Here is a 19,725-nt window from a genome sequence, read left to right on the forward strand (position 1 = left end):
TGAAATAACTGATGTACATTGCAAGAATACTTTACAAAGGCATGTAATGTAGCTTTGTGCTTGTGCTTACTTGTATGTGACTTGATTCAATTCCTTAAATTAGGAATTGGGGGTTAATACCAGAAAATAGTATTTCTTTTAATTCAGTTAAAAACACATCTGAAAGGGGGGGGGGGGGGGGAGAAGCCCAGAGGATGGGCAAGGGGTATATAAGAAAAATTATATTAAAAAAAAAGAGAAGAAAAAAAACACATCTGTCCAGGTCTTGTGACGACCCCTGAAGTCGGTGAGCTACAATGAGAAGCTACAGACCTGGAATATTAACTCTTACTCTGTCTCTCTCTGACTTACAGAATGCTTTTAATACGTTTGGGTTTTAGATTTTAGATATTCAATATCCACAGCGTTTGGATAGTGTACTGTTGTATTGAGACTGAATTGTTTGTAATGTTGGTTTCCAGGCTTTGCAAAAGTGAAAAATTGACAGAAAAAAATGATCAATGATTCCTTACCTACACCATTGCATTGGAAAAATTAAAGTCGAAATTCCTCGGTATATGAATGTATTGATGAAAACTGTATGAAATTAAATGTTTCTCCTTTATGTTCACAGATTTTGAATCCAGATCTGGATCAGGCTCAGACTCGGAGCAGGAACAAGCCGCCTCAGAAAGCAACCCTTCCAGGAGTGAAAGTGAAATAGAAGATGGGAATGAGGATGAAGAAGAGAGAGAGACGTCCAAGCCCAGCAATAAAGAGCTGTTTGGAGAGGACAGTGAGGATGAAACAGGATCACGACAGAATGGAAGTGAAGATGCGTCTGAAAACCAGTCCATTGCTTCAGCACAGTCTGATCAAGAAGATGTTCAGCATTCAGAAGCAGAGCAACAAACTGACTCTGAAGAGCATCAGTTTGAAAATGAAGATGATAACAATGTTTCTGACGCTGAGAGTGCACACTCTGATGCTGAGAGTGCACACTCTGAAGTGGAGAGTGCGCATTCGGAGGCTGGCAGTGCACATTCAGATGCCGGCAGTGCACATTCAGAGGTCGGCAGCGTGCATTCAGAACCCGGCAGTGTCCAATCCCACTCTGAAGCTGGCATTATCCATTCAGACGCTGGCAGTGTCCATTCCCGATCAGACGTTATCAGTAACCATTCGCACTCCGATGCCGCCAGCAACCAATCAGATGCTGAGGATTCTGAAAAAGAAGTGCACTCTGAGAATGAAAAGTGGGAGAGAAGTGATCAGTCGGACGAAGAGGAGAAAGCACATCGTTCAGAAGAGGAGCAGCAGCTTTCAGACGAAGAGCAAGAGCATAAATCAGGTATTGAAAAGCAAAAAAAAAAAAATGTTTGGCAATTTGAAATAGTAAAAGGAAGAAAAGGCTCAGCTGGCCAAGTTGCATCTATGCAAACAGAGTTCATTCACCTAAAATATTAACTTTGTTCCTCTCTTCGCAGATGCTGCTTGCCCTGTTGTGCATCTCCAACTTTTGTTGTTTTACTTACATGAATCTGGTAGTTTAATAAGTATAAACCAGAATTGAACTTTGTCTTTGGTGATATGTATGGCTCAAACTTATTAGACAAGTTTGTTGAGTCTAAAACAACTTTTAATTAAGATATCCTGTCTGGATACTCCTGCTGAGTCGTGGTAATAATCTCTAACAGAATCACCACTTCCTTTCTATAGCACTGTGCAGTTCTCTTATTGTGGTTTCAAGTTCTTTGAAGTCATCAGCTTTTCATCTCTATCCACTATCACAAGAGATTGGAATCTTGGTTTGTTTTGGCCACAACTGAGAATTTAGCTTTAATATTACCTTTTATAGTACTTGAGTAGTCTCAGAAATTGGTGTTTCTGACCTAGATTTTCCAATGGTAATAACACGACTGTCATCAGTTCCTGTCTTTGCTCCATAAAACTTTGTGCTTTGCACACACACTTTGAAGAAAGCAGAAATGCTGAAGCTGTTGTCAGTGACTCAGCATCTCCACAAGCCTGCTCTTTGCAAGCATCGATGCCATAGTCACAGCATTCTACTTTAACTTTAACTTAACTACTTTAACTAAAATCCTAAAAAAAAGTATAAAATCCTAAAGGGATTGGACAGGCTAGATGCAGGAAGATTGTTCCCGATGTTGGGGAAGTCCAGAACGAGGGGTCACAGTTTGAGGATAAAGGGGAAGCCTTTTAGGTCTGAGATTAGGAAAAACTTCTTCACACAGAGAGTGGTGAATCTGTGGAATTCTCTGTCACAGGAAACAGCTGAGGCCAGTTCATTGGCTATATTTAAGAGGGAGTTAGATATGGCCCTTGTGGCTACGGGGATCAGAGGGTATGGAGGGAAGGCTGGTGCAGGGTTCTGAGTTGGATGATCAGCCATGATCATACTGAATGGCGGTGCAGGCTCAAAGGGCCGAATGGCCTACTCCTGCACCTATTTTCTATGTTTCTATGTTTAAAATACTCTGACATTTTTAATGCTTAGTCACAGAGGCCATGATAGATCTTAATGGTGTTATAAATCATATAATCCCCAAAAAAAACTTTTGTAGGTTTATTTTGATTTCTTCACAAAATATTTAAAAATGGAAAGAATCTTAGTTTTCTTTAGGAATTCTTTGTTTCTGGATTAATTATACGTGTTTGTTCCAATCTTTATTTATTAATTAGAAGTGGTGTTTGAGTTTATGCCTGTGGGAATTCCATCATGTTATTTTCTGATCATCAACAGCTGGGTAGCAGGAGCTTCTTGGACTGCCTCCTGACAGCAGCAGGTAGTATGAAAGAGAAACCTTGCCTTTGGTCAGAGCCTGCCTTTGAGGAATGTGGTGAGCAATGATGCTCACCACCAATTGCAATATCTGGCTATTATTTTATCTTTTTCTTTTCAACTGGCTTCGTTGTATCATTTGGCTCATCAAAGGTTCTTCAAGAATTTGTAAATGAAGCATATCTATGAGGCAATATTTATGATTCTATAGCTCAAAATTATTTAAATAATTTGCACTCTGCTTAATTTACATTTATCACTTACATTAAGGAGTATTATTTTTTAAATACATTTTCAAAATTTCAAGTGGGTGAAACATGACTACCTTTCAGTATTCACAAACTCATAGAACTGTGCTCTCAAAATTTGATTGTAAGCAGCCCTGCACTTGTGATCACTACTGTAATGAACTCATTGCTCTAACTGCATAAATAAGATGAGCATCAATATCAAGAGGTTGTTCTTTTAAACAGTTCTCAATTTCAGTTACAGGATCTGCAAGAGGCAGTGATAGTGATGAAGAAGTAGTTAGACACAGGCCAAAGAAAACAATTGCTTCAGATTCTGACTCTGACAGCAATGTGAAAGATAAAGGTAACATTCTTCAACATGCATTCACTCTCTGCTACATACACTTTCAATTTATTTAAAAAAAGGTTGGCATTACCAGCTGTGATACTGCATTATTTTCCTGAGTGTGTTGGTGCTATGACTGTGTTACAGATAAAATAGATGGAGATGATCTTTTTGGAGGTGCAGATGATATTTCATCTGACAGTGAAGGTGAGAAACCTCCCACTCCAGGCCAACCTGCAGTAAGTAATTTTTTAAAATGTAAACTATTTACTTATTTATTTTTTCCCTTGTATCCAAGGGAGTGGAAATCCTTATGTTGTGTCTCCATCACAATGTACAAGCAAATGAAGAGGGGAAATGTGGGAGGATATTGCCCAAGCACTAAATTGTATACATAATTGTTTTGGTACGTGTGTGTACAGTCAGTTTGACGTACAGTCAGATAAGCAATCAGATTAATGTGTATTGATAAATCTGATGGCCTGGTGAAAGAAGCTGCCGCAGAGCCTGTTGGTGCTGACCTTAATGCTGTGGTACTGTTTGCCAGACGGATGCAGCTGAACCGGTGTGTGGTTGGGGTGGCTGAAGTCCCTGATGACCCTTCGGGCCCTTTTTACGCACCTGCTGCTGTAAATGTCCTGAATAGAGGGAAGTTTACATCCACAGAGACTCTGGGCTGTCCGCACCACTCTCTGCAGTGCCCCGAGATTGAGGGTAGTGCAGTTCCTGTACCAGGCAATGACAACAGCCAGTAAGGGCGCCCTCAGTGGTGCCCCTGTAGAAAGTCCTGAGAATCTGGGAAGTCATGCCAAACCTCTTCAGCTGTCTGAGGCGAAAGAGGTGCTGTTGTGCCTTTTTTGCCAGGCAGCCGGTATGTATAGTCCAGGTGAGATCCTCAGTGACGTGTATACCGAGGAACCTGAAACTACTCACTCTCTCAACTACAGTCCCATTGATGTCAATAAGGGCTTACCTGTCTCTGTTCCTTCTGTAATCCATGATCAACTCCTTTGTTTTTTCGACATTGGGGGAGAGATTATTTTCTTGGTACCACTGTGTCAGAACGTTGATTGCTCTGTAGGCTGTCTCATCATTGTTGGAAATAAGGCCTATCAGTGCCGTGCCATCTGCTAATTTGATCAGCAGGTCGGAGCTGTGCGTGGCAACAGAGTCATGGGTCTATAGTGAGTGGAGGGGGGGTGCAGGACACAGCTCTGGGGGGCTTCTGTGTTAAGAGAGCCTATCCTTACCACCTGTTGGCAATCCAACAGGTAGTCCAGGATCCAGCTGCACAAGGTGGGGTGAAGGCTGAGGTTTCTGATCTTCTTGTCGGGCCTGGGGGGAATTATGGTTCTTTGACAGAACCATATTACAGAATGCTGAACTGTAGTCAAAGAACAGAATTCTAACATAAGCATCCCTCTTCTCCAGGTGCGTGAGGACGGTGTGTAGTGCTGTGGCTGTGGCATCATTTGTTGATTGGTTTTGTCAGCAGGCAAATTGTAGTGGTCCAGCATGGGTGGTAGCATATGTGTTGTATGCAAAAAAGGATACATTTAATTGAATCACAGACAAGAGAAAATCTGCAGATGCTGGAAATCCAAGCAACACACGCAAAATGCTGGAGGAACTCAGCAGGCCAGGCAGCATCTATGGAAGAGATTTGTCGATGAAGAGAAATTTAGATAGATGGCGGACAAGTAGGAAGTAGCAGGCAGAATAGCATAGTGTTAGCATGATGCTTCACGGTACCAACGACCCAGGTTCAATTCCTGCTGCTGCCTGTAAGGAGTTTGGGTGTACTCTCCATGATTGCATGGGTTTCCTCCGGGTGCTCCACTTTCTTCCCATGTTCCAAAGGTGTACCGGTCAGTAGGTTAATTGGTCATGGTAAACTGTGAATCTGTGGAATGCTCTGCCACAGACTGGAGGCCAAGTCGGTGGGTATAGTTAAGGCGGAAGTTGATCGTTTCCTGATCGGTCAGGGCGTCAAAGGATATGGCGAGAAGGCAGGCGTGTGGGGTTGAGTGGGATCCAAGATCAGCCATGATGAAATGGTGGAACAGACTTGATAGGCTGAATGGCCTAATTCTGCTCCTGTGTCTTGTAGCCTTATGGTCGAAATTGTTCTGTAATTAGGCTAAGATTAAATTGGATTGCTGAGCAGTGCTGTTTGAAGGGCTGGAAGGGTCTACTCTGCACTGTATATCAATAAAGGGAGGGGAGGGCTTGATCAGATTGCTCAGGGAGCTGGCATGGATTTGATGAGCTGAATGGCATTCTCTGTCATAAAGGAATATGAGAAATGGGAAGTTCTGAATACCTCATTATATAGGATAGTTCTCTGAAGTTGTATCATTTGCTTATTATGAAGGAAAGTTCCTTTTAAAAAATATAGCTGTTGATTGTGAAAAGATATTTAAGGTTATGAAAGTTTTAGTGGAAAATAAGTTTCTTTGATTGGTAAAATGTTAAAGCACAGGGCTTGAAATCAAGATTATCACTACAAAAGCCAAACAAGGCTTTTCACCTGGCATTGAATAAAGGCACCTTATTATTTGATTTTGTTAAACTGTTAACTAGTCATTAATTCTTTTCCTTAAATTGAAATTATGGAAACAGCATTTTAGTTGTGTTACTGATAATGACAATGTTACCACTAAGTGCTGGCATTTGATATTTTGTGTAGTTATACTTTCATACCCCACCTCTCCCATTTTTAATGATTGTGTACTTGCTTCAGGATGAATATGACATGGATCAGGATCATGCCGAAGAGGAACCAATTCCAGAAACACGGATAGAAGTAGAGATTCCCAAAGTGAACACTGACTTAGGAAATGATCTGTATTTTGTTAAACTGCCTAACTTCCTCAGTGTGGAACCCAGGTACTTCAGATTTGTATTCTGTCATTTTCTCAAATACTATAATGATTTTACGGATCTATAACTCACATGTTTTCAATTGTAATGTACAAGCAGAATCCTGCTTAGCCCATTTTGAGTTGTCCGAAAATATTTTAGAGTTTTTCTCTTAAGATTTTATCTTGTTGCTAGGTGTTGTTGACTCATGGCGACCCTACGGATGCCGTGGTTCTCCATAGGGTTTTTATGGCAAGATACAGAAGTATATTGCCAGGCCTTTCTTCCGTGCAGATGCTGCTGCTGTCCAAGGTTGGGACCCGGCTGGATTTGAACTCAGGACCATCCGCCTCAAAATACAGTACTGATGCCACTACACCACCGACCAGCCCCTAGATTTTATTTACTGATTCTTACATAATTTTGATTCCATTCTCTTCTCCAGTAATCCATTCAGTGTGCGGTGTAAAATTGGCAAGGTTTTTTCTTACTACTTCTTTTCAAAGCTGAATGTCTTTTTTACTTAAGTCCTTTGTTAGCGATTGGCTCTTCAAATTGCATCTGGGTCTTCAGTTCTTTAATGTATGTTGATGCCCAAAGCTGAACATAGTCCTCAAGTGGAGATATAATTGGAGCCATGCAAAGTATGAATTAGAGTTGCTGTAACTTCTATTTTATTTTTTGCCCTTTGAGTCAACAGGTCCTTTTGTTAAAATTATCATCCAGATGCTTGAGCATGCAATCCATTATCACTCTTTAGTCTATTACTAAGTGTGCTCCACAGTCAGGGTCACCACTTTTCTAATACAGAGTTAAAATGAAGCTTTATTGCCGCCTTCATATTTATCTTCAAAGGGCAGTGCACCTAGCATACAAATGTCACTAAGCATATTATTTGGTCATTTGTGTTTGCAGAGCCTTGCTGTTTGTAATAATGACCATACCCCACAAAGTCTCTTTGAATGTGTAGTGTTTTGGGATTTCCTGATCCATGAAGGCTGTTGTGTAACTCCAGGCCTTTTTCTATATGGATTAACATTTTCTTGTTGATTGTTTTTTCATGTCGAATATATGCAGAATATCATTCTTACCTATTTCAATACCATATAAAAACATTTCAGTATGCTTGTGGAGGTTGTAAAATCTGTATTTGATAGCAATCCTTTGTCTAATGATACAAATATATTTGCTGGCACAAGTAAGTTGTGAGTTCAATGAAAATTTCCTTTTACTAAATGGCATTATTTAACATTAAATGTTCTTTTGCACTTTTCACTTGATGACACAAAGTAGAATGTTTTGTGGTAGTGTTATGACTTAGGTCTGATTTGACTTTTAAAAAAAATATATTTTAACATGCTCACTCACAGATGGCTAAAACCAATTAAATTCAGAAGCATTTACTGTGAATTAGAAATTAACTTGGATATGTGTGAAATAAATTTAATTTTTCCCTCTTAGTTTGCACGGAATACATTAAGGTTATTATACATAATTCTTGCTATCTTATTTGAGGGCATCTTTTAATAACTATGGTAGTACTCATTTTTCAAATTATTATCTACAAGCATCCACCTTTCTGTTTATTTTAAGACCATTTGACCCTCAGTACTATGAAGATGAATTTGAAGATGAAGAGATGTTGGATGAAGAGGGTAGAACAAGGCTTAAGCTAAAGGTAATACCTACCACCATACCTCACATTCCACAGCAAAGTAATTAGCAAATATAGCTGATTGCTATGAATTTGCTGTGTGTAGTTTTAAAGGTTGGTTTGAGAATGGACTGAGTCCCCTCTTCAAGACCACACCTGTGATGTTAACCCTTAAAATCAAATGTTTCCCGGTCACAGGTAGAAAACACAATTCGCTGGCGAATACGCAAGGATGAAGAAGGAAATGATGTCCGTGAAAGTAATGCTCGAATAGTAAAATGGTCAGATGGAAGGTTGGTAACATTTATTTTACCTATTTAGTGCCTCTGACAAAGAGGTAAAAACTGCAATATTTACAGTTTTATAATGTCGATATAAGTAAGGAATTCTGTTTTCTTCTGTGGATCTTGCTTTAAACTTGCCTATTATTTCTTGTCATTTTACACACTTTGAAGAATTCTAAATAGACAGTGTATTTATTTTACCTGGATAGATAGTTGTAATACCAGTAATGTTGAGTGAAACCTCCTTGTTTAAAAAATAAGCACACGTATGTGTGCCTGCTGTAAATTGAAAGCAAGAGCAGGAGACAAGAAGAGAGAAGTAAGTTTCAAAGAATAGATTATGATTTCATTTTTAGAGCAAAGTTAGGGGGATAGGCTGAGATTTCTAAATTCTAGAAATATGCAACTACCTCTATCAGACAACATCTCATTTCTACAGCACAAGACACTGGGTAGGTAACCAAAGCTTCCTCAAAAATAGCTTAGCTGGTTACTTTTTAGAGACTGGAAGGCTCTGATTTAATTGGCTGTGTAGGTTTATGCATGAGTTTCTCAGTTTTGGCAAATTCAGCAGCTAAAAGGAGGCAAGAGCAGCTTGGAAATACTATTCCTCACTTTATATATTAGTTTTTAGATGGTATACTGTAAAAATCTGATAACACACAGCCTAATTGTTGGGAAATTTTGGTGGTATAGCACCTGACCCATTGGGTGTTGCTTCCTGCACTTCTGATGGCATGAGTTGTGCTCTCATTTCCTGCATTCTCTCTAAAATGCTCTGGGACCCCATTTCTCACTCTTCCTCTAAACACAGTGACACCTCATTTCTAGTACTCCCTTTATATCACCAATGCCTGTTGCTTGTACGCCATTTAATCTCCCTGGCTTTACTAGAAAATTTATTAAAGTATGTAACATTATTAAAAAAGTGTATTGGGATTCTAATATTATGTAATTTTTTAATCGTATAATCCAGTTGGAGATGTACTGAACTATCACTGGAATATTTTGTACTTAACATAGAATTTCATGGGTCATTGAATTTTATTTTATTTAAAGAAGTAAATCTCAGTTGGTGCATAAATAATTAAGGTATCATCATTTTTTATATTGTAGTATGTCCTTGCATCTGGGAAATGAAGTTTTTGATGTCTACAAGGCTCCACTTCAAGGGGACCATAACCACCTATTTATTAGACAGGGGACTGGTTTGCAAGGTCAAGCAGTCTTCAAAACCAAGCTTACATTCAGGTATGTTGATCTCTTTAAAAAATTAAAGATAAAAACCTGTAATTACTATTAAATGCTAATAAACCACTATTAAAACATTATGTAACATATATGAATTTATTACGTGAATGTTTAACAGAAGTATTTGCTGAAGGTAAACTTACATTTTTAAAACTGTCCTTGCAATGGAAATTGTTCTGCTAAAATTAACAGTACAGGAGAATTTGAAAATTTGAAAACAAATAAACTTGAATCTTCAATTTTCAACCATAACCTGAAAAAGATTACATTATAAATTTAACTTTAATTGCGATGTTTGACACCATCATATGTTGTCATTCTTCAGGCCGTTTAACTAATGAAATTAACAACTTTACTCACTAATGCTCTCCTAAGATTCACAACAGTAAGAGTCCTGACGAAGGGTCTCGGCCTGAAACGTCGACTGCACCTCTTCCTAGAGATGCTGCCTAGCCTGCTGCGTTCACCAGCAACTTTTATGTGTGCTGTTCACAACAGTAATGTTGGATTTCATTTGTTAATATGACTAAGCAAAAGTGTTTACAGAAATAAGTAAACCATAGGTTTCCCAAACTACCTTTGTCCAGTTTACCCCCTGCCCCCCCACCCCCCCTCCCCCCACTCCACATTACTTCATAAATGTCTATTCATCGCTTTGGAAAATTTTATAGTGCCTGATGTTCTCTATGTTTGTCCACTGACACGTCTTCATGGATGAACTGAGATAGCTCATGAGGCAAGGTCTCTGCAAGAACTACAACCAAATCTATTATTAACTTTGTTAACCTGCTTCTCAGCTGTAAGTCAGTGGATGGCAATCCAGTTGGCAGTTGGTGTTTAATTACACTCAAATTAATGTAATATTATGAATGGGGTTATGCTAAACCTGTTTTGTTCTAATGTACCACAGGCCTCATTCCACAGATAGTGCTACCCACAGAAAGATGACTCTGTCTCTGGCAGATAGATGTTCAAAGACCCAAAAGATTCGAATCCTTCCCATAGCCGGCAGAGATCCTGAATCCCAGCGTTCTGAAATGATAAAGGTAAGTAAAGCTGATCATGCACCGATGAAGGATTTTGAAATGACGTTGCCAGCTTTTTTAGGCAGATGCAGGAATTGGATAAACAATAGATTTATCATTGTTAAAATTCACATTTGCATCTTTACAAAACTGAAACTGTTTTTACTCTTGGCAGAAAGAGGAGGAACGTCTTAGGGCATCTATCAGAAGAGAATCTCAGCAACGTAGAATGAGGGAGAAGCAGAGTCAACGAGGCCTTAGCTCCTCCTATCTGGAACCTGATCGGTATGATGAGGAGGAAGATGGTGATGAAACCATAAGCCTTGCAGCCATCAAAAACAAGTACAAAGGAGGAATTAGAGGTAAGGGCAATAACTCAAACTAAGTAGTAGAATGTTCATTCATAGCTCTGAGGCAAAGCTTTCCATACCTATAATCCATTTCTAGATGGGAAGATGGTCTTTGTGTTTACAGAATATTTTGCTTATTACGCTTTTCATCAGTTTCCATGTAGTTGCTCTGTGCCTCAATGTGTACAAGCCAAATTACTGTTGCAGATCACATTTTGATTTCAGAATCTATATCCTATTTCAGTGCTTTATTTTGGTGGATTATTTTTAAATAGAGAAAGAAATCAAAAATCTCTCAACTGAAAAATAGCAACATTGGAGCTATTGGAGTGAAAAGCATTGGAGTATATGGCTAATTTCAGTTGTGGGTGGCTAACTGTTATAAACAAACAAGCATGTTTGTTGAAGTAGGAACCCTACCCCTATTTTTCACAAGAAGGTTAATTATTAATAGGAAGAGGCTGGTTATTGTTCAGTGACTTAGCATTTTTATTGATGTGAAAAGCAGATTAGAATTAATGCAACTGTTTTGAAAAATTTGAAATTGTAATATTTTTTTTAATTAATTGAAGCTAGTGGTGGAAAATAGTAGAAAGAAACTTATCCAAACATAATTTTTCCATCCACTGGCTTCCATCCTTGTTCTCACAAACATCCAGTCCACTGAAATTTTAAACAAGCTTTGAAGCAACTGGGACTCACTTAAAACATAAAACAGGATCCTGATGCAATAATATGTTTCCACTAGGTGGCGTGCACTGCACCATATGGAGCTGTACAGTCAACAAACAGATACATTTAAGAGATTAAGTCTGCAGGCAGCTCAGAACAGTGGATTTTCTTGGGCCAGGAAGATCATAAGTCCAGGAAATATCCTATATATCTTTTTTGCCTCTTCTTCAACCCATTCCCAAACCCCACCCATGCGCAATTTCTATCTTAGTTCCACAGATTACCTGCTCCCACTACCATTCTGTGAGTGAGTGGTTTACAGACATTATTGCGAAGAGGTGTGCTAAGCAGACAGCTTCACCTTGTGCTAGTGTACTTCAAGCAAATTTATGTGCTGGTTCTTCCACACCTCAACTGCAGTTCTGTTCAAGCATGCATACAAATAGGTAATTAATGTTAGCAAGAACATTTTAAGCTGTGAATGTTTATCAAAAATTCAAAAGACTAAACGAGTTTTTAGAAACTCAAGGTGAAGTTCTGCTGTATGACAGCATGTGAGTAGTTGACAAATTCATGTGACATTATTTTAACCTAGTCTACTAATGTCCCATAACAGATTGTCAGTTGCTGTATTTCTGATATTAATAACAGAATATTGAATTTATTAACCAAGTTAATTGCATTCAATTGACATATGCACATTTTGTTACAGACTTTTCTCTCCACTAAGTCCTTCTTGCGAAATTTGCTCGTTATATGTAAACTCAGTGACCTGGCTGATATAACCAGTTTTCCGGCATATCCAGTTTGAAGTTAATCTCTGTGGAGAATATCAGGAGGACGTTAAATTAAACAGCTGTTAGAGATTGAACGGGGTACGGGGACCTTGGATCAAATATTTAAGTGAAAAGGTTAAGGATACTTCCAACAGTTAAGACTGTCGCAGAGAGCTGATGCATTCAGTGGTGTGAGGTAGTTTTCAGGTCAGTGGAGAGACAGTTTTGTTCCAGGAAGGCTCCAAAGGTCTAGTATGGGAGACAACAAAGGGGCGGTATTTGATTTAGATTTGAAGATGAACAATGGACCAAAAAGCAAATTGAGTTTCATTTACAAAACCATTGTAAAAGCAGCTTGTTTAAAGTGAGCAATAGAACTTCATCCAGGAAAAACGAAGGGGAGATGACCGAAATAAAGAAATAGCAGTTTAGATAAAGAGGAAGCACATCAAAAAAGCAGAACGATGGATTTTAGTGTAGGAATTCAGTAGGTAACTTCAGATAAACATTGAGAAATAGGGACAGCAGAGAAGATAGGAGGTAGTCCAGGTGTACAGCACAGTCCTCATGGTAGAAGTGTTTATTCAGAAATGCACTTTTGTGATTAGTACTGGATAATGCTGAATTTCAGTTTTGTTTCATATACTGTTAATACGAGCCAACAAATACTAAATTTTAAATTACACTTTGTTATTGGAGTTACATTTCTTTGTCATCATATTTACAAATATCAATGAGTGTTATAAATATCTAGTTTAATATGGACGTGTTCAATCTATTTCAGAGGAGCGCGCCCGTATTTATTCCTCAGACAGTGATGAAGGGTCTGATGATGACAAAGCACAGAGGCTCTTGAAAGCCAAGAAGCTTGACAGTGATGAGGTTTGTATGGAGAAATGGCATGGGGTATTCTAATTTTAAAATGCAACTATAAATAGTTACTGCAGATTTATTTTTTAGAGTAAGGCAATTATTATCCATCTTCATTGATTGAAGACTGCTTTTTAATTTTAAATATTGATCAAGAGCTTGCCATCTTTGATTAGGGTTTTACATTTAGACCATTCAGAGTTTTGCAGATAAAATCCAAATGGTTAAAATTAAATGAAAATGTATTAAGTGACCTCACTTGATGTGTAACATTTATTTAGATGAAGCTTCATCAAGAAGCATTTAATAAATTCATATATTTGTCAGTTTATTTATTAATGCAACACATATGATACAAAATCGTGTACTGCGTGGAATACTTGAAGTTGTACTTTAAGACGTAATGAGACTCACTCATTATGGAAAACAAATCTGTGTGTGGACCATTCAATATTTATACAGCTAAGCTGGGTTAGGTTTTGAGCCTGTTCTCTGATAGTTGTAATTAGAATTGATCTAGAGGGAGGGGAATTACTTTTTATTCAGTACTTTATACAGTATTTCTCTATAAGACGCTGTTTTCTGCCTGAACAGACAATATTAGTTTTCAGTAAGTGGCTGAGCCATCTCTTTCTGTGTAGTTATGGAGATGGTGAGAAGATGATAGTAGGAAATGAAATGGATATAAATTGTGAAATGTAATGTTTTAATAGCATTTTAAATTTGGATCTTAAAGAAATTATCTATTGTTTATGATAATTTTAACAAAATGAAATGCTGAATTTGCTATTTAATCTGGAAATTCAATTTTTAATTCATCTTGATCATATTAAATAGTTAATTATTTAACTATTTAAATGTGATCAGAATTAACCAAAATCATTGATTAAATAGTTATTTATTTCATCATTGAATTGTATCAAGGATGTATTTAGATAAAAAAATCAAAGTCCTTCTACCTGCTATGTACCCCTATTTGTTTTGTTGGAAATCTGGGAGCCAGCTGAGTTGATACTTCTAAGTATCTAACAAGGACTTTACAAACTAATTTTTGAGATTTCCTAGAGGGACAGTGTCCAACATGTGCAATGAATATCAGTACAGTGGCTAAATAGTGCAAGGCTGAATTAGGCGGCAAGCAATTTTACCATATATTTTTAAGGATTTTGTTTCTTTCATCTTTCAACATGCAGTACCAAAAGAAAGTCCTTGACCATCGAAACACTCTTACTAGATACAGTCAAGCTGTAGAAATCCTGATGGTTTTGCATCTGGCTCATTAGTCCTGACTGAGAGTTGGAGTAAGCAACATGTGCAGTCAGAGTTGGGTGTTGAGAGTACAGCCAGGGCTAGCATCTGGACTGTAGGCTGGAGTTTGAGTTGTGGTCTAGAGCACCAGGGGGTCAGATACCTAGGCAGGATTGTTACTAGTCTGGAAATGTTTCTACATTTCTTACTCTTGGTAAACTCAGCAGGTTCACTGGAACGTGTACCATACCATTGTCTAAAATGTTAAAGTGAAATAAAAGTGTGCTTTGGTTATAATAATCCTATAGTTCTGAAAATCTGCCAGTACAGTTCCACCAGTGTTGTGGATTATCAGAGTTTCACTGCTGTTCTTGTAATGTACTTTATGATTCCTATCAAAGACTTAGAAAATACTTTATACCACCTATCAATACAAAAAAATATTTTAGCAGCTTGTACGATTCATTTTTATCTATCTTTTTTCCAAACCCTACTCTTTCTACCCCTCTCCCTAAATATTAGGAAACTGAAAATTCTGGAAAGAGAAAAGCCGAAAATGATGACAAAGGTTCCAACAAACGAGCAAAGAAATATGTGATTAGTGATGAAGAGGAAGATGAGTAGGATTGCCTGAGTCAGATGGCTTTTGTCAGCAGACATTAACTTGTACAGTTATTTTGTAAGTAGCTATGTTGTCTGATTTTTGATTTTGGATAATTTTGGTAATAATTTGTAATTTGTTGGTTCATGTATGTACCAAGACACAAAAATTAAATCTTTTGTATAAAAATATATTTTTGATGATCTTTCTTTTGGTTATTGAAGTAAAGGTTATGCCTTACAATTTTAGAAGCGAGTCAGGACTGCCAGTTAAAACAAATGACAGTTCAACTGTACCTTCCATGCTTCCTTATAGATTTACCTAAGGACATCAGAGGTAGGAACAGGAGGAGATCAAACCACTTCTTAAGCCTGCTCTGCCAATTGGTAAATTGAGGTTTGATCAGATCTTGGTCTATCCTGCGTAATGCTCAATGTGGTTATGATTTTGTTTCCTCTATCAGTTATAGATACATACATGCTGCAGTTATTCAAATTACCAGCTGATTCTCTCTAAAATTGCTAAGGAAACTAGGGACCAACAGACTGCGGGTGCTGGAACCTGGAGCAGAAACCAAACTGCTGGAGGGAAATGGACATCCAGTGTTTTGGGTCTAGACCCTTCATCTGAACCAGACTTGACCCAAAGTGTCAACTGTCCATTTCCCTCTGTAATGTTGCCTGAACTGCTGAGTTTGTCCAGTGTTTTTAGCTTTTCCCTACAGTTTTCCTTGTTTTCTATTCTTTCTTTCCCCTCAGTCTTTTCTACTCGGTCTTTGGTTATTGAAGTAAAAACTATCCCTTACAATTTTTACAAGTCTTGTCCTACTCTTGTCTGATTTTTTTTCCTCCCACTGTCTCATCACTTTGATTTAAAAAAATGAATATAAAATAGTATATGTTGGAAGAACATTCCAACTGTTAACTCTGGCAGGGTTTGTAGGACATTACTTCCTATAGTGTGAAACCCAATAGCATGATTGGCAGTGATGCTTCACTACCAGATGAGCTCAATGCCTTCAATGCCAGCTTTGAAAGGGAGAATAGAACTACAGCTGTGAAGATTCCTGCTGCACCCGGTGATGCTTTCTCGGAGGCTGTCTTTCAGGAGGTCGAACACTCGCAAGGCAGCAGAGCCCGATAGAGTACCTGGTAAGACTCTGAAAACTTGTACCTACCAACTGGCTGGAGTATTTAAGGACATTTTCGACCTCTCACTGCTGTGGTTGGAAGTTCCCACCTGTTTCAAAAAGGCCAGAATTATACTAGTGCCTAAGAAGAGTAGTGTGAGCTTCCTTAATGACCAGTAGCACTTAACATCTACAGTGGTGAAATGCTTTGAGAGGTTGGTCATAGCCAAAATCAACTCCTGCCGCAGCAAAGGACCTGGTCCCACTGTAATATGCCTATCGCCACAATAGGTCTACGGCATATACAAACGTAATGACCCTTCACATGGCCTTAGATCACCTGGACAGTACCCATGTCAGGATGCTGTTCATTGACTATAACTCAGCTTTAATGCCATCATTCCCACAGTCCTGATTGATAAGCTACAGAACCTGGGCCTCTGTATCTCCCTCTGCAATTGGATTCTTGACTTCCCGATTGGAAGACCACAATCTGTGCAGATTGGTGATAATATCTCCTCCTTGCTGGTTATCAATACTGCAACACCTCGGGTGTGTGCTTGGCCCACTGCTCTACTCCCACTATACCCATGACTATGTGGTTTGGTATAGCTCAAATGCCATCTATAAATCTGCTTATAAACTCTGCCATTGTTGGCAGTATCTTGGATGGAAATGAGAGGGACTCGATAGTTAGAGGTGCAGATAGGAGGTTCTATGGTTGTGACAGAGAATCCAGGATGGTTTGTTGCCTCCCAGGTGCCAGGGTCAAGGATGTCTCTGATCGATTGCATGACATTCTGAAGTGGGAGGGTGATCAGCCAGATGTCGTGGTGCACATCGGTACCAATGACATAGCAAGGAAGAGTGAGGAGGTCCTGGAGAGTGAGTATAGAGAGCTTGGTAGGAAGTTGAAAAGCAGGACCTCGAGGGTGGTAATCTCAGGATTGCTACCTGTGCTACATGCCAGTGAGGGTAGGAATAGGATGCTCTGGAGGATGAACAAGTGGCTGAGGAACTGGTGTAGGGAGCAGGGTTTCAGATTTCAGGATAATTGGGACCTCTTCTGGAGCAGGTGGGACCTGTACAAGAGAGACGAGTTACACTTGAACTACAGGGGGACCAATATCCTTTCAGGGAGGCTTGTTAATGCTATTGGGGGGGCTTTAAACTAGATTTGCAGGGGGATGGGAACCACAGTACCAGAGCTGACAGTGTGGCTGGGGTGAAAATAAATGATGTTAAAAGTTCAAGCAAATCCACTAATAGAAAGGTTGTGAGTGGTGGTAAAGATCTTCTGAGGTGTATATATTTCAATGCTAGGAGTATTGCGGGGAAGGCGGATGAGTTGAGGGCGTGGATTGACACGTGGAATTATGACGTTGTAGCAATTAGTGAAACTTGGCTACAGGAGGGGCAGGACTGGCAGCTTAATATTCCAGGGTTCCGATGTTTCAGATGTGATCGAGGCAGAGGAATGAAAGGTGGGGGAGTGGCATTGCTTGTTAGGGAAAATATTACAGCAGTGTTCAGGCAGGACAGAATAGAGGGCTTGTCTACTGAGTCCTTGTGGGTGGAGCTGAGAAACAGGAAAGGTATGGCCACTTTAGTGGGATTGTATTACAGACCACCCAATAGTCAAAGAGAATTGGAAGTGCAAATCTGCAGAGAGATAGCAGGCAACTGCAGGAAACATAAAGTTGTGGTGGTAGGGGATTTTAATTTTCCATATATTGATTGGGTCTCCCATACTGTTAGGGGTCTAGATGGTTTAGAGTTTGTAAAATGTGTTCAGGAAAGTTTTCTAAATCAATATATAGAGGAACCAACTAGAGGGGATGCAATATTGGATCTCCTGTTAGGAAACGAGTTAGGACAAGTGACAGAAGTCTGTGTAGGGGAGCACTTTGGTTCCTGTGATCATAACACCATTAGTTTCAACTTGATCATGGACAAGGATAGATCTGGTCCCAGGGTTGAGGTTCTTAACTGGAAGAAGGCCAAATTTGAAGAAATGAGAAAGGATCTAAAAAGCGTGGATTGGGACAGGTTGTTCTCTGGCATGGATGTGATCGGTAGGTGGGAAGCCTTCAAAGCAGAAATTTTGAGAGTGCAGAATTTGTATGTTCCTGTCAAGATTAAAGGCAAGGTAAATAGGAATAAGGAACCTTGGTTCTCAAGGGATATTGCAACTCTGATAAAAAAGAAGAGGGAGTTGTATGACGTGTATAGGAAGCAGGGAGTAAATAAGGTGCTTGAGGAGTATAAGAAGTGCAAGAAAATACTTAAGAAAGAAATCAGGAGGGCTAAAAGAAGACATGAAGTTGCCTTGGCAGTCAAAGTGAAGGATAATCCAAAGAGCTTTTACAGGTATATTAAGAGCAATAGGATTGTAAGGGATAACATTGGTCCTCTTGAAGATCAGAGTGGTCGGCTATGTGTGGAACCAAAGGAAATGGGGGAGATCTTAAGTAGGTTTTTTGCATCTGTGTTTACTAAGGAAACTGGCATGAAGTCTATGGAATTAAGGGAAACAAGTAGTGAGATCATGGAAACTGTACAGATCGAAAAGGAGAAGGTCCTTGCTGTCTTGAGGAAAGTTAAAGTGGATAAATCCCCGGGACCTGACAGGGTGTTCCCTCGGACCTTGAAGGAGACTAGTGTTGAAATTGCAGGGGCCCTGGCTGAAATATTTAAAATGTCACTGTCTACAGGTGAGGTGCCGGAGGATTGGAGAGTGGCTCATGTTGTTCCGTTGTTTAAAAAAGGATCGAAAAGTAATCTGGGAAATTATAGGCCAGTAAGTTTAACGTTGGTAGTAGGTAAGTTATTGGAGGGAATACTAAGAGACAGAATCTACAAGCATTTGGATAGACTGGGACTTATTAGGGAGAGTCAACATGGCTTTATGCGTGGTAGGTCATGTTTGACCAATCTATTGGAGTTTTTTGAGGAGGTTACCAGGAAAGTGGATGAAGGGAAGGCAGTGGATATTGTCTACATGGACTTCAGTAAGGCCTTTGACAAGGGCCCGCATGGGAGGTTAGTTAGGAAAATTCAGTCGCTAGGTATACATGGAGAGGTGGTAAATTGGATTAGACATTGGCTCGATGGAAGAAGCCAGAGAGTGGTGGTAGAGAATTGCTTCTCTGAGTGAAGGCCTGTGACTAGTGGTGTGCCACAGGGATCAGTGCTGGGTCCATTGTTATTTGTCATCTATATCAATGATCTGGATGATTATGTGGTAAATTGGATCAGCAAGTTTGCTGATGATACAAAGATTGGAGGTGTAGTAGACAGTGAGGAAGGTTTTCAGAGCCTGCAGAGGGACTTGGACCAGCTGGAAAAATGGGCTAAAAAATGGCAGATGGAGTTTAATACTGACAAGTGTGAGGTATTGCACGTTGGAAGAACAAACCAATGTAGAACATACAGGGTTAATGGTAAGGCACTGAGGAGTGCAGTGGAACAGAGGGATCTGGGAATACAGATACAAAATTCCCTAAAAGTGGCGTCACAGGTAGATAGGGTCGTAAAGAGAGCTTTTGGTACATTGGCCCTTATTAATCAAAGTATTGAGTATAAGAGCTGGAATGTTATGATGAGGTTGTATAAGGCATTGGTGAGGCCGAATCTGGAGTATTG

General features: G+C 39.2%; 1 protein-coding gene across 1 annotated transcript in view; it reads left to right on the forward strand.

The window, feature by feature from the left end:
• The window catches only part of leo1 (LEO1 homolog, Paf1/RNA polymerase II complex component), a 40,192-nt gene extending 25,050 nt beyond the window's left edge, over window positions 1–15,142 (forward strand). Inside the window, exons 2-12 of the mRNA XM_072278203.1 lie at window positions 614–1,330; window positions 3,269–3,376; window positions 3,506–3,597; window positions 6,102–6,247; window positions 7,814–7,898; window positions 8,073–8,167; window positions 9,275–9,409; window positions 10,320–10,455; window positions 10,610–10,796; window positions 13,017–13,114; window positions 14,873–15,142. Coding sequence (XP_072134304.1) covers window positions 614–1,330; window positions 3,269–3,376; window positions 3,506–3,597; window positions 6,102–6,247; window positions 7,814–7,898; window positions 8,073–8,167; window positions 9,275–9,409; window positions 10,320–10,455; window positions 10,610–10,796; window positions 13,017–13,114; window positions 14,873–14,974 — 1,901 coding nt within the window. The 3' untranslated portion in view covers window positions 14,975–15,142. The remainder of the gene's footprint in view (window positions 1–613; window positions 1,331–3,268; window positions 3,377–3,505; window positions 3,598–6,101; window positions 6,248–7,813; window positions 7,899–8,072; window positions 8,168–9,274; window positions 9,410–10,319; window positions 10,456–10,609; window positions 10,797–13,016; window positions 13,115–14,872) is intronic.
• The last annotated feature ends 4,583 nt before the right edge of the window (window positions 15,143–19,725 follow it).

The sequence above is a fragment of the Mobula birostris genome, chromosome 14, assembly GCF_030028105.1.
Source record: "Mobula birostris isolate sMobBir1 chromosome 14, sMobBir1.hap1, whole genome shotgun sequence".
Classification (NCBI taxonomy): Eukaryota; Metazoa; Chordata; class Chondrichthyes; order Myliobatiformes; family Myliobatidae; genus Mobula; species Mobula birostris.